A 13,521-nucleotide genomic window follows, 5' to 3' on the forward strand; every position below is an offset into this window, starting at 1 on the left:
CCAATCGACGTGGTTAAAGATCACGCTGACTTATTTCGGAGGACGGATAGGCGATTTGATGTTGAGGAAACAAAAAATTGTGCGACATCGAGGGCACATTTATATTCATCACTAGTGCGGGTAACCATTATCACAGGAATTTTCCAACCCTCCTCCCAATGGACCTTCCTATCCAGAAGTATATTGGCTCGGCCATGAGAATCAAGATGGTTGATGATAGAGTTGTTGATGGTGTCCTCACAGTCGTTGATCCCTTTGGCAATCTCTTATTGACGAATCTGTACGAAAACTCTCGGGACAAAATCAAGACTACAAGCATCAAACGAAGGGAAGTTGGTCTCGTGAGTATTCCGAGAGACAGAATCGTCAAGGTGATGGTTGATGAACGTCAGTATAATCTTTGGAAGGCGAACTAGGTCGGGCTCAAGAGTGAACTCAAAGAGCCAATATTGTAGGAGATGAGACCAACACCTATAAAGATAATTAGATGAGGAGATTTACGGCTAATATCAAGCCGAACAATTAATAAACCCCAAAGGTGCTCTTTGCCCCTCTGTTTCGAGAAGTCAGCCCGAATCCCCATCTCCCCTGCGATGGACCACACTTCCGTCATGGGGACTTCCAGAAGGCATTCCCTGTTTCATCAAGAACCTTGTCAATGGTTTGAGTCGTTTTCCACGAGCACCTTCAGGAGAAACTGCTCCTTTGTTGGAGGCTTCGTTGCCACCGTGGGTACTGAAGGTCACATCAGAGATTATGACGTACCTTGCAGGGTAATGAGGACAGTTGTGCTCCAAGCATGTGCCGAGGAAGTGGTCTCTTGCGCTGTCAAGATTTCCAAGAGGGCAGATATCGACAAGGCAGCTGACTAGGGAGTCCTTGTGTTGGCAGAGGCACTGGAGATCCGAGTGCGCTCGAGGGCAGTGGTGGGCCAATTCATTGATGCAGCTTAGGAAACAAGCCGGAGGTGTGGCTACGATACACACAGAGTATAATAGAAACATAAGTTTTGGTCTTAACATTTTGCTGTGAACTTTATAATGCGGTAATAGTAGTTCGTATCTTTGCACCCGGGTGTGATATTCGCACAATGGTTGCAAAATTCCATGCCAATTGTGACCTAAATTTTAAGGGACTAAAAAAAGGAAGAGCAAGACAAGGAACGTGCACACATGTAAAAAAGAGTCAAATGACTGAAGGTTGGAGAATGTGGAAGCTCACGAAATAAACATGAATTACAATCTCTGGGTTTCTTTATCGTGGGCTGCTTCGGTGGCCGAGGCGAAGCTAGGGTCCTTCGTAGAAGAGATACATGGGAGTGAACAAAGGCAGAGTCCTGCTTCTTAGGGCGCATCTCACTGGACCTGGGGAAGCGATATAATCCCCGAGTAAATTACAAGAATAGAGAATGTGATGTTGGAGATTAAAAAAAAGAAAAAAGACATCTACTACTCAAGCTTGACAATACTGACAAAATCTCGATCATCACCGTCCTCTGATCGACTGTTCTGCTCAAATATTATCTTACAGCAAATATTGCCTCCTGCACACACATCGTTAGTGCTGCTATGCCTAGAGACTGGAGTATCTGTCGCGCCTTTGATCATGGTTGACAAACCTACTTCCTCTTTCCAGAGCGATCGATAAACATTCATCATTCATTAAATCTCACCTTCTAGGCATTTACTTTCACACAATCACAAGCATACAGTTATACAGATAATGCAGGGTTCATACAAAAACAACGGGCTTCCTCGGCCATACTATATGAAACCACATTCCAAACGATCGTCGGCCTACGAGAAGATGCCTCAGCAATTTTTCTTGACAAATTCGAGGAAATTAACAGGGTATCTTGTCATGCTATTTCTTTTTGGCCTTTGCATGTACATGATTTCCCAAGAGCTCAAGGGAGGTGAGGATCCAATTTACGAGTTGGTGCACCCGCTGGAAATGCAGAGCGAAAAGAATGGGGATGTTGGAAAACTCGTAGACTCCTCAAAGGTGGAAGACGCAGCGGAGGACAAGGCCGCCTTGGCAAGCAAAGAAGAAAATGTTGTTGTGGAGGCCCCTAAGGGAGGGCTGGTCAATGAAGGGCCAGTAGTGGGCAACGACGAGGGTCTTGTTGTTGATGGTAAGCCTAGCAACAACAAGAACACTGGGAAAATTGGGGCCGGTGTTCAAGCTGCGCGTGGCCAGGATCAGGTTGTAGAGGAAATTGTTCCGCGGAGCGAAGCCCAAGATTTGCTGAAACTTCTCGAAGTATCCACTAATGCTCAGAACCCAGGGGGAGTCCCAAGAGCAGACCTCTCCCAATAGAGGGTATGAACAATTTTTGAGAGCATTGTCAGCATAACAGGAAAGAATCCACAAGACGCGAGGCTACTGTGATCTTGCTACGAATGGTCTGGGGTACCCCAAAATGGTCTAGATTTACGATGATAGCACCAGACTCTATAGTATCTAACGAATCAACGACCTAACTATTTGGCTACTTTGATGTACAAGTCTATATGAGTACAATATTACACACCATACATCCACAAGGAGAATGAATTAGGTCAATTTTTTTTTTTTTTTTCACAAATCGGTAAAAAGTATCGGTAAAAAGTAAGGTCGCACTGGGGATCGAACCCAGGTTGTGAGAATCAGAATCTCAAGTGATGCCACTACACTATACAACCTTCGTATATTCAGAACAGAATAAGTGCAGGTATATATGGTGGATATTAAAATGAACAATCTGCTCTATTGAACTAAATTTTAATGAGCTTATAAGCCCTCCAGCCCGCGTTATTAAACGATGGGATGTCTTTTGGAAGGCACTCTAGAGGGGACCATTCGCACAGCACGGTAATGGATTGACACTAGTTGAGGATATTAGGGGTTTTGTTTTCTATAATAATATAGTTTTCGAGTTAGAATGGAAGTGGCAACACTGAAATCCTAACGCTCCTCTAATACATGACGTCTATAAAAAAAAAAAAAAAAAACACTCTATAAGGAAGAATGGCTAAAGCGAAATGACTTCACTGCATTACACCTATTCAATTTCGGGTCTTATGTCCCGGTTCATGATGACAAGAATCACAGCGAACCGTTGACATGTCGCCTCTGTTGTGAGCCTACACGATCTGATCAAATCCAAAAACACCTTTACAACTCTTGCGAGAGCTCCAAATATTGGTGGCGAAAACTAAGTTTCCTCGCCCAATGAACTTGGAAGAAATGTTGGCTCCGGCTGACACATCTTTCCACAATTTACGCCGATTAAATCGGTTCGTCAAAGTCGTCAAAGCGACATATCACAGCCGGTACAAAGATACCCGCTCCGAACATCTCCCACTTGAGCCTCTTCTGACTTGCGAGTTAGATCAGGCTCTTGGTCGTACGGCTCCTATGGGACGATGACAGAAGCGCTGGCTTCCTGGGTAAGTTTCTGGTTGGCTCTTTGGCCCCCCAGTGGGTTGGGTGCGGAGCTGGTCTACGTAGCATGCTATGTGGACGCCCGGAGCTTACGCAGATTTGAAGGGGGGTTTTACTATATAAATTTGTGTAGCTTTAAAGCTGAGGAAGAGATGTGTTTAATATCTTGACCTTAGCGACCCTCAATCAATGTATCCGTCAGTTCCTCTAATACATGAAGTCTTTAAAAAAAAACATTCCTAGCTGCATAAATTATCAACAAAGTACGTGTACCCGAAGACGACGAACTGATGATTCCTATCTGATACGATGTGCCTTCACTGAATCCATTAATGCATGGAATTTACATAAAAAAGAAAAAGGTACCTCGAATACCAATCACCGAGGACCAGAAACTCTTACACCTTTGTAGGGATAGTGTCTCAAATAAGTGAAGCTGATCGAAGGTTTCTCATCTATACTGATATATATCTGTTTACTTTAATCAGATTACTGTTTAAAAAGCAAATGGGTGACTGAAAGCAAAAGGATGTTCAACTTAATTCGATCATCGTGGACTTACCTGAGATGCACAACAGGGGCGTTTATTGATTGGGTGCGAAGAGCGTCAATCTGGTCCATAGAGGGAATTTGAAGCCAAGTAGACGAAAAAAAAATTTAAGCGTTGTGAATTGAAATCAGATTTGGAAACAGTAAACTAGAATCTATTGAACTTCGATCATGGGAATTAATTCTTTCCAGTGATTAACACACGCGCTTTTGTATCAATCAAAGGATTAGCTTATAAGACACGTTTTGACCGGGTAACTGCCCATGAGATGAGACAGCCTCATATGAGAAAGATGACATCCGTACACCCTCTGCTTTTGAAAGGAAAACCCAATCGAAAGAAAGGTTCAAAACAAACTGGGAAATAAAAGAAATGCAGCAATTATATAGCTCAAATACAATATGTCAGTCTTGCCACCTTCCATAATTTCAATCGGTCATTTGACGACGTATGGTGTAAAGCTAAGTGGCAAAAGAAACGGTTTTACCCTGCACACAATTCATTTTTTTTTTATGTATGAAAAATTTTCCTACCTTCTCATTTTTATGTGCAATTTTTTTGCTTTCTTTTGGCTCTCACTAGCCTGTGCCAGTGCGACATATAAAAAAAAAAATCTTCGCCTACCTCTTCTTCTTTTTTTTTCTCTTATTCAAGCATTGGAAAGAATGTCTGCCGCCAGTGAATCTAAATATTCGACTGAGGTCCTTTCCGAGTTGTTGAGCAAATTGCAAGTTGCTGACAATAAGGATGAGGCCGCTGCTAACGTTTCGTCATTCTTGAATGGTTCTATCATTGAGCACGACGTGCCTGAGGAATTCTTCAAGGACTTGAAGGCTCAGATCAACAACAAGAAGGATCTTGGTGTCGTCAATGCCGCTTTGAAGGCTTTCGAGCACATTGCCTCTCCAAACGGCATGAACCCTTCTGTTGAGCCATATGTTGTCTCTTTGGCATCTGACGTTGCTGTCAGAACCGGTGACAAGAGTAAGGAAGTTGCCAACAACGCTTCCAGCGCTTTGTTGACTCTTGCGAAGGCTATCACCCCAACTGCTATCAAGGCTCTTTTGCCAGCTTTGTTGGACAACTTGAGCAACACCAACAAGTGGACTGAAAAGGTGGCTATTTTGGCTGCCATTTCCCAGTTGGTTGACACTGCTAAGGCCCAGATTGCCTTGAGAATGCCTGAGTTGATCCCAGTCTTGTCTGAGGCCATGTGGGACACCAAGAAGGAGGTCAAGGAGGCTGCCACTGCCACCATGACCAAGTCCACCGAGACCATCGACAACAAGGATATTGAGAAATTTATTCCTAAGTTGATCGAGTGTATTGCTAAGCCAACCGAGGTGCCAGAGACCGTCCACCTTTTGGGTGCCACCACTTTCGTGTCTGAGGTCACCATGGCCACTTTGTCCATCATGACCCCATTGTTGTCTAGAGGTTTGGCCGAGCGTGACACTGCCATCAAGCGTAAGGCTGCCGTTATTGTTGACAACATGTGTAAGTTGGTTGATGACCCTCAGGTTGTTGCTCCTTTCATGAGCAAGTTGTTGCCATCTCTTAAGGCTAACTACTCCACCATGGCCGACCCTGAAGCCCGTGGTGTTACCCAGAGAGCTTTGAACACCTTGAGAAGAGTTGGTAACGTTGGTGCTGACGACGTCATTCCTGAGGTCTCTACTGCCGGTGACATCCCAGTCACCTTGGATGTTTTTAAGAACTTGATCAAGGACCAGAAGTTGTCTTCCAGATTCGACATCGCCTTGAACTACATCGCCGCCATTGCCGGTGACTTGATCGATGAGAGAGACATTCAGCCAGACTCCTGGTTGCACAACCTCTTGCCTTTCGCCACTATTTTCATGCACGAGAAGGAGGCCAAGGAGGCTATCGAGGAGTTCAGAAAGAGAGCTATCGACAACATTCCAGCTCCCCCATCTTTCGAGGACGAAGAGGACGAAGGTGAGGACCTTTGTAACTGTGAGTTCTCTTTGGCTTACGGTGCTAAGATCTTGTTGAACAAGACTCAGTTCAGATTGAAGAGAAACAGAAGATACGGTTTGTGTGGTCCTAACGGTGCTGGTAAGTCCACCTTGATGAGAGCTATCGCCAACGGTCAGGTCGAGGGTTTCCCATCTCAAGAAGAATGTAGAACTGTCTACGTCGAGCATGACATTGACGGTACTCATGCTGAGACCTCCGTTGTCGACTTTGTCATTGCTGACGGTATGGTTGGTTTGACCAAGGACGCTGTCGAGGCCAAGTTGACTGAATTTGGTTTCTCTGATGAGATGATCAAGATGCCAATCTCTTCTCTTTCCGGTGGTTGGAAGATGAAGTTGGCTTTGGCCAGAGCTGTCTTGAAGAACGCCGACATCTTGTTGTTGGATGAGCCAACCAACCACTTGGACACTGTTAATGTCGCTTGGTTGGTCAACTACTTGAAGACATGTGGTATCACTTCCATCATTGTTTCTCACGACTCTGGTTTCTTGGACAACGTTGTTGAGTACATCATCCACTACGAAGGTTTCAAGTTGAGAAAATACAAGGGTAACTTGTCTGAGTTTGTCAAGAAGTGTCCATCTGCTCAATCCTACTACGAGTTGGGAGCCTCTGACATTGAGTTCAAGTTCCCAGAGCCAGGTTTCTTGGAGGGTGTTAAAACCAAACAGAAGGCCATTGTCAAGGTCAGCAACATGTCTTTCCAGTACCCAGGTACCTCCAAGCCACAGATTCAGGACATCAACTTCCAGTGTTCTTTGTCCTCCAGAATTGCTGTCATTGGTCCTAACGGTGCCGGTAAATCCACTTTGATTAACGTCTTGACCGGTGAATTGTTGCCAACCACCGGTGAGGTTTACGTGCACGAGAACTGTCGTATCGCCTACATCAAACAGCATGCCTTCGCTCACATTGATAACCACTTGGACAAGACTCCTTCTGAGTACATTCAGTGGAGATTCCAGACTGGTGAGGACAGAGAGACCATGGACAGAGCCAACAGACAGATTAATGAAGAGGATGAGAACGCCATGAACAAGATTTTCAAGATCGAGGGTACTCCAAGAAGAGTTGCTGGTGTCCACTCTAGAAGAAAGTTCAAGAACACCTATGAGTATGAGGTTTCTTGGCTTTTGGGTGAGAACGTCGGCATGAAGAACGAGAGATGGGTTCCTATGATGTCTGTCGACAACACTTGGTTGCCAAGAGGTGAGTTGATCGAGACCCACTCTAAGTTGGTTGCTGAAGTTGACATGAAGGAAGCCTTGGCTTCTGGTCAATTCAGACCATTGACTAGAAAGGAAATTGAAGAGCACTGTACCATGTTGGGTTTGGATGCTGAATTGGTTTCTCACTCTAGAATCAGAGGTTTGTCTGGTGGTCAGAAGGTCAAGTTGGTCTTGGCTGCTTGTACTTGGCAGAGACCTCACTTGATCGTTTTGGATGAGCCAACCAACTATTTGGACCGTGACTCTTTGGGTGCTTTGTCTAAGGCCTTGAAGGCTTTCGAGGGTGGTGTTGTTATCATCACTCACTCTGCCGAGTTCACCAAGGACTTGACTGAAGAAGTCTGGGCTGTCTTGGACGGTAGAATGACTCCATCTGGTCACAACTGGGTCCAAGGTCAGGGTTCTGGTCCAAGACTCGAGAAGAAGGACGACGACGAGGAGGAAAAGTTCGATGCCATGGGTAACAAGATTTCCGGTGGTAAGAAGAAGAAGAAGTTGTCTTCTGCCGAGTTGAGAAAGAAGAAGAAGGAGAGAATGAAGAAGAAGAAGGAGTTGGGTGACGCTTACGTCTCTTCTGACGAGGAGTTCTAAGTTTAGCTCGTCAACTTTCTATTCTACATTACTATACACATGTTTGAGAATTAGTATTAATTTATTTCTATATGTTAATATTATAGATGGCTGAAATAAACTTGTAGTCCTACTTCGTGCGCACAATACAAAATTTTGCAACCAATGATTGTTCCTTGGACATTGGGCCTCCACTGCTTTGCATTGTCGAGTGCTTTTGTTCTTCCTGATAGCTTTCGAGAGGCTGCAAATGTGATTTCGGGAAGCAAACCTATAGAATGTCTTCCGCGTCCTGGAACCTACTCTCCCTTTTTAACCTTGTGTCCTCACAATGAGCTTATCAGAAAAGCAGATGGGGTACGTCAAGTAGAAGATTCAAACTCACTTAATGTAACTAACCACGGAAACTTTCTACTTTGGAAAAGGACTACATCGACAATCGTCATGCGAGTATAGAGTCACACTTTCGAAGCCTAACCCGTAGGATCATGAATGACACGGCTTTTGCCCGAACACCGACTATTGGAATTGCTATTTCGGGCGGTGGATTCAGATCAATGCTAAGCGGAGCTGGCGTCCTTGGTGCCTATGATGCTCGAAGTCCTGGAGCCGACGGTGAATTGGGGGGCTTACTACAGAGCTCAACATATTTAGCAGGAATATCAGGAGGGCTGTGGATTGTGATCAGTTTCTTTCTTAATGACGGAATGCAGTTGTACAGCATTTTGGAGGATCTCAAACTAGACCTTCAAACGCCGATTCTAGAAGGAGTGCCCAACATGGAACTTGGAAATTTGCGGGAACATTTGTTTCAGAAGGACAAGACGTCCATGAATGCCGAAGTCTCCGAATCTAAGTTGAGCAGTGTAATTACCTCCATTGTCAAGTCTATCTTCTCAATCGGAGATGATGAAGGAGACTCTGGTATCAAGTCTATTATTGGTTTCTACAAAGACATCTCCCTTGAAGCAAAAGCCAAAAAAGACTCCGGATACAGACTTTCATTGATAGATTACTGGGCAAGGACACTTGCAAGAAAAGTCTTGCCTGCAAAGTTTAGGTCCACAGGATTTACAATATCGTCAGCATCAAAGCAGCTCTCGTTTCAAAACTACTCTCAACCGTTTCCTATTATCACATCGGTCGAATTGATTCCGAATGAGACTGTAAGAAGTGTCGACTCTCACATCATCGAGATCTCACCTTTCGAATTTGGCTCGTGGGACAGCTTCTTGAATTCTTTCGTGAGTACTAAATTTTTAGGAAGTGACTTGTGGAACGGCACCTCACTCCACCTCAGTCTGTCCTTGAATGCCTCCATTTGCACATCAGGTTACGACACAGTTGCATTCCTAGCAGCAACATCATCTGGGCTCTTCAATACTGTCTTCCAATACGTCTACGATTTCATACCGAAAATTCATCACGAGTCTTCGCTGTACGTCACTCAAATACTCCGCATCTTTGGTTTCTCAACGCTGCCAACAAGGAACGCGGCGGAGTTCTCTGAGTTTGCTATATATTCACCGAATCCATTTCGGGGAGTGCAAAGCGGTGAAAGAGGCAGGTCAGTTGAAAATTCAACGAGCTTGTTTTTGGCGGATGGTGGTGAGGATGGCCAAAACATCCCTTTCAGTCCCTATTTGGTTCCTGGCCGAAAAGTGGATGCGATATTGGCTTTCGATATGGGGTCGGAAATCGATAACAGACCAAGCGGCTTGTCTTTGAGATCTTCAGCTCAAAGGTATCATGCAAATCAGTCTGAACTACATATCCCACTATTTAAGGACCCCAACGGCATATTGAGAAGAATCTTTCCTGTGGTACCTAGTGCAGCCCAGTATTCTTTGATTTCGCAGAAGCCAGCCTTTTTAGGCTGTGAAATCGAAGACTTTCCTGCTTTTAAAGGAAATTTACTGGATAACTTCAAAGTCTACAACAATTATACACCGCCATTGACAATTTACCAAGCAAATCATGACATTGTGTTTGAGGCTAATACTTCTACCTTCAAAAGCGTCTACTCCCCAGACGAAGTGCAGGGCATGTTCGATAATGGCTGCGAGCTTGCAGTCAACAGGATGGATCTCAGCTATAAAGAGTGTTTATGGTGTGCTTTGATGAAACGTGCAAGCAAGACACTTCCAGAAGTATGTGACAGTTGCTTCAACAAGTACTGTTATCGAGAACATTGATTCCATCTTGCCCGGCTGCAACAGCCTTGTGCACAATTTGGACGAGGTGAAGGAACAGAAAAAAATGTGCACATTCTTGCAGATACAGCTTATCTTGACATATCGCATCCAAGCAAGATTCCTTCATCACCATGCTGGCCGAAGCTTCAGGGAGCTCTTTAGAGATACCCATGGCTATCGACAGTTTATTTATGCTTTTCTGCACATACCTCCTTCTGTGTATGGTCCTTGGAATGTCGATATTCTATGCTGGACTTATACAGAGGAGGTCATCCTTCACCATTCTTCTGATACCCATATTTCTTCTGGCGGCCATATTTATAGATTGGTTCATATGGGGATACTCACTTTGCTACTCCTCGGCATCGAATCGCTTTATCGGAAACCTAGGGTTCGCAGTGTTGCGCCAGCTTCGAGACCCCGACCAACGGATATATGTCACTCCTAGAGGAGACATTTTGTCGGTAATGCATTTTTTGTTCAATGGTCTTCTCAAAATTGTCTGCACTGTGATTACGTTTCCAGGCTGTACAGCAGAAAGAGGGCGAATCATTCCAATGATTCTTTTTGTTTTCTGTTGGTCAGTGATTGTCTACAACCCGGTAACATACTGGTATTGGAATCAAAACGGTTGGCTCTCCACACAACTTGACAAACTTCCAGTGATGGATTTTGCAGGCGGAACATGTATTCATGTTGTAAGTGGGTTTACTGCATTGGCATATTCATACATTTTGGGTCCCAGAAATCCCAAGATAGTTTCTGAGTATAGAAGTTCAAGCAATAGTTTCATGGTCATAGGAATGTGCATTCTTCTCATGGGCTGGTGTGGCTTCATATCTGGATGCGATTACAAGCTTTCGGCGACAACATTTTACATAGTCGTCAACACATGGCTCAGCGCCTGCTCTGCTGGCATAGTATGGACGCTCATAGACTACTACACCTCAGCGATCCCGCTCGAGGAACCGGAATACGAGGGTATAGAACTACGAGAATTAGACCATGATGGTCTGTGCACCCAGTCGAATGATCCCACTACCACCAGCTTAAGGAAGATCTCAATGGTATCTTTCACTTCAGGCGTAGTATGTGGACTTGTTGTTTTTACTCCGGCTGGTGGGTACATCTCTTCGCACACATCCTTCTGGAAGAGCATTGTATTTGGAGTAATCGGTGGTTTTATTGGCAACTACTCAACTAGACTCAAATACTACATGGAGATCGATGATGCTCTAGATATCTTCGCAGTGCATGGTGTTTGTGGTATTGTGGGTACACTCCTTGTGGGTATATTCGCTGATAAATCATTTGAATCATCTGGTGGTTGGGTTGTTGGGAACTGGATTCAGATAACATACCAGATCTTGGGCTGTGTAGTCACCGCAGTCTATTCCTTCGTCATGAGTTTGGTTCTACTTTATATCATCGACATGATTCCGGGCTTACACCTTCGCACCGATAAACTCTTCAACACCAGAATGAGAAGAAGGAAGCAAAATGGTGGAGTATCAGAGGAAGGTGAAATCGAAGAGATAGCCGAGGATCTCGGCTTAGAAAGAGCTGAACTCCTAGGATCTGACTGGTATGAGCTCAATGGAGAGTACAGTTTTGACTACATGGAATTCATCAAGGTCGTGGATCCCAAAGAATATGCTGAATTCATCAACGCGGAAACGGTTAGCCCCGAAGAAAGCGAATTCAGCCAATATGATACGAGCGATTTACAACTAAGGAAAAGGGGTGCCTTTTTTGATAGACAATAGCAATGCATGGAGCTACTTATATATATATGTATATTACAAGGAATATTTGCACACGCAACGTTAGTTGATCAATCTCATGGTGACCTCAAACGCAGCAAATGTGGCACCATTGGCAGGAGCTGCCCTCAATATGGTGGGAAGGAATCCCTTATAGAAACCTTTGATACCACCTTTTTTAATGATGTCCTTGGCAACACTGACAGATCCACTGTACGATGGCTTTGATAAAGAGTCTGTTTGCAACTTAGACTTCAATACGTCGACAGGGTAAATGGCCAGCCACAAGGCATAACCTGACAACCCACCGTACATACAGAGTTTCCAAGCAGGAATGTCGGATCTGGTGGCAAACGTCTTCATCTTCAACTCTCTGGCGATCAATGCCTCGTACGTTGCAAAGTATATACCCAAGCCAATTGATTCTCTGGCCAAAGTAGGAACCAAACCTTTGAACAAACCCTGAATACCTGTCAGCTGAGTGAGCTTTTTCATACAATCTATAGGACCATTGAACTGCTTGACGCTACCTGTCTGTGTTTGCAATCTAATACGAATATGTTCAATGGGACCAGCCAAAAAACCGTTAGCAAAACCTGCAACAGCACCACAATTGAAAAACTGCAAAAGTGACAAGGATTGTCCATGTAACTTATTATCGTAGTATCTCTTCATGAACTCATTCACTGAAAATTGCACAGAAACGCAAGCCCCGACACCAACCAAAGGTGTCAAAGTACCCTTGTAAAAGCCTTTTGGGCCCTCATTAGCCAAAAGCTTCTTTATAACGTCCCCAGCTCCACTGTATATTCCATCTGGCGCTGATTGCAATCTCACCTTCACCGTATCAAAGGGCTGGCCCACAAGAACTTGCGCAATTCCACCGACGGTACCACCAAAGAGGTCCTTGTATACTTGCAAGTTATCCTGTGTTAATGGAGGTTCTTCAAGCTCGATTGTCATTTTGATGTAGTTTTAGATCTCTGGCACGGGCGATGAGTATGTGAAAAAAAGCACCCACGATTAAAATATGCGATGCACTTCAGGAAAAAACAGATGAAAGCCTCAACCTTGGTCTTTCTGACTCTTATAAATCGTTGAGAGTCTGATTCTCGAGGTGCCGTAGGAAAGATCGAGGGAAACGTTCCTTTTTACTGTTTATGACTCGGAATGACTCCAACCTGATCGGAGACTGGATACCGCTATTGCGCACCCATTGAGGAGGTTTCCGTAGTAAGCGAGCCCAAAAAACAGGCACAAACGGCGATTGAGCTATGGTTACCGATAAGTAGTCTAGGTTCGGGAAACGTGATCTATTATTGAGATCTATTTATTGCTTTAAGATGTTGATATTCAGTTGAGGTAGAAGTCTCTTTGGGTGAACATCCAGATCAAACTGGAAGATGCTACTATCAATGGACCAGCCAAACCTTTGTCAAGCTTGCAGTTCTTGAACACAAGCCATTCAGAGACAAAATGTCCACCTGCCACAACGAAGGTCCAAATGCAAAGGTTGTACATGTCTTTGTTGCCGACAATGTTGTAGGCACCGTAGAATCTGACGATGGAGGTCAAAAACGTCCAGGTGCCAAAAGTTCTAGCGCTTAGATGAGTGACTTCATTAGCAGACGCAGCAGAGTACATCTTTCTAGTAAGACTCAAGTCTCTGATCAAGTAGTTCTGCGCTGAGTTGAAGACAGAGACAACCGAGATGAACAAGAGCCAATGGGGAAGAAGACCACCCCTAGGTGTTGATGGAGGAAGGAGTGAGGTAAGGGACAACATCG

At 44.5% G+C, this 13,521-nt stretch overlaps 6 protein-coding genes and 1 non-coding gene across 7 annotated transcripts; 4 read left to right on the forward strand and 3 right to left on the reverse strand. All coding sequences in view use genetic code 12, as the record gives it.

Annotated features, from left to right (window-relative positions):
* Positions 1-1,722: 1,722 nt before the first annotated feature.
* CJI96_0000649 (uncharacterized protein) lies at positions 1,723-2,319 on the forward strand (the record flags this gene model as incomplete). The annotated part of the gene is made up of 1 exon (XM_029034880.1): positions 1,723-2,319. The coding sequence occupies one exon, from the start codon at positions 1,723-1,725 to the stop codon at positions 2,317-2,319; it is 597 nt and encodes a 198-aa protein (XP_028890122.1).
* Positions 2,320-2,613: 294 nt separating this feature from the next.
* Positions 2,614-2,684, reverse strand: CJI96_0000650. The gene has a single exon. It is a non-coding gene; the product is annotated as a tRNA-Gln (tRNA).
* A 1,957-nt stretch (positions 2,685-4,641) lies between these two features.
* Positions 4,642-7,797, forward strand: CEF3 (translation elongation factor EF-3; the record flags this gene model as incomplete). The annotated part of the gene is made up of 1 exon (XM_029034881.2): positions 4,642-7,797. One exon carries the CDS (start codon positions 4,642-4,644, stop codon positions 7,795-7,797), a length of 3,156 nt encoding a protein of 1,051 aa, XP_028890123.1.
* Positions 7,798-8,264: 467 nt separating this feature from the next.
* On the forward strand, positions 8,265-9,971 carry SPO1 (putative carboxylic ester hydrolase; the record flags this gene model as incomplete). The annotated part of the gene is made up of 1 exon (XM_029034882.2): positions 8,265-9,971. One exon carries the CDS (start codon positions 8,265-8,267, stop codon positions 9,969-9,971), a length of 1,707 nt encoding a protein of 568 aa, XP_028890124.2.
* Positions 9,972-10,528: 557 nt separating this feature from the next.
* CJI96_0000653 (uncharacterized protein) lies at positions 10,529-11,737 on the forward strand (the record flags this gene model as incomplete). Its single annotated transcript, XM_029034883.2, has 1 exon — positions 10,529-11,737. The coding sequence occupies one exon, from the start codon at positions 10,529-10,531 to the stop codon at positions 11,735-11,737; it is 1,209 nt and encodes a 402-aa protein (XP_028890125.2).
* Positions 11,738-11,797: 60 nt separating this feature from the next.
* YMC1 (organic acid transporter) lies at positions 11,798-12,697 on the reverse strand (the record flags this gene model as incomplete). Its single annotated transcript, XM_029034884.2, has 1 exon — positions 11,798-12,697. The coding sequence occupies one exon, from the start codon at positions 12,695-12,697 to the stop codon at positions 11,798-11,800; it is 900 nt and encodes a 299-aa protein (XP_028890126.2).
* A 390-nt stretch (positions 12,698-13,087) lies between these two features.
* ERG28 (Erg28p) lies at positions 13,088-13,519 on the reverse strand (the record flags this gene model as incomplete). Its single annotated transcript, XM_029034885.2, has 1 exon — positions 13,088-13,519. One exon carries the CDS (start codon positions 13,517-13,519, stop codon positions 13,088-13,090), a length of 432 nt encoding a protein of 143 aa, XP_028890127.2.
* Positions 13,520-13,521: the final 2 nt, after the last annotated feature.

This window comes from Candidozyma auris, chromosome 1, assembly GCF_003013715.1.
Source record: "Candidozyma auris chromosome 1, complete sequence".
In the NCBI taxonomy this organism is placed as follows: Eukaryota; Fungi; Ascomycota; class Pichiomycetes; order Serinales; family Metschnikowiaceae; genus Candidozyma; species Candidozyma auris.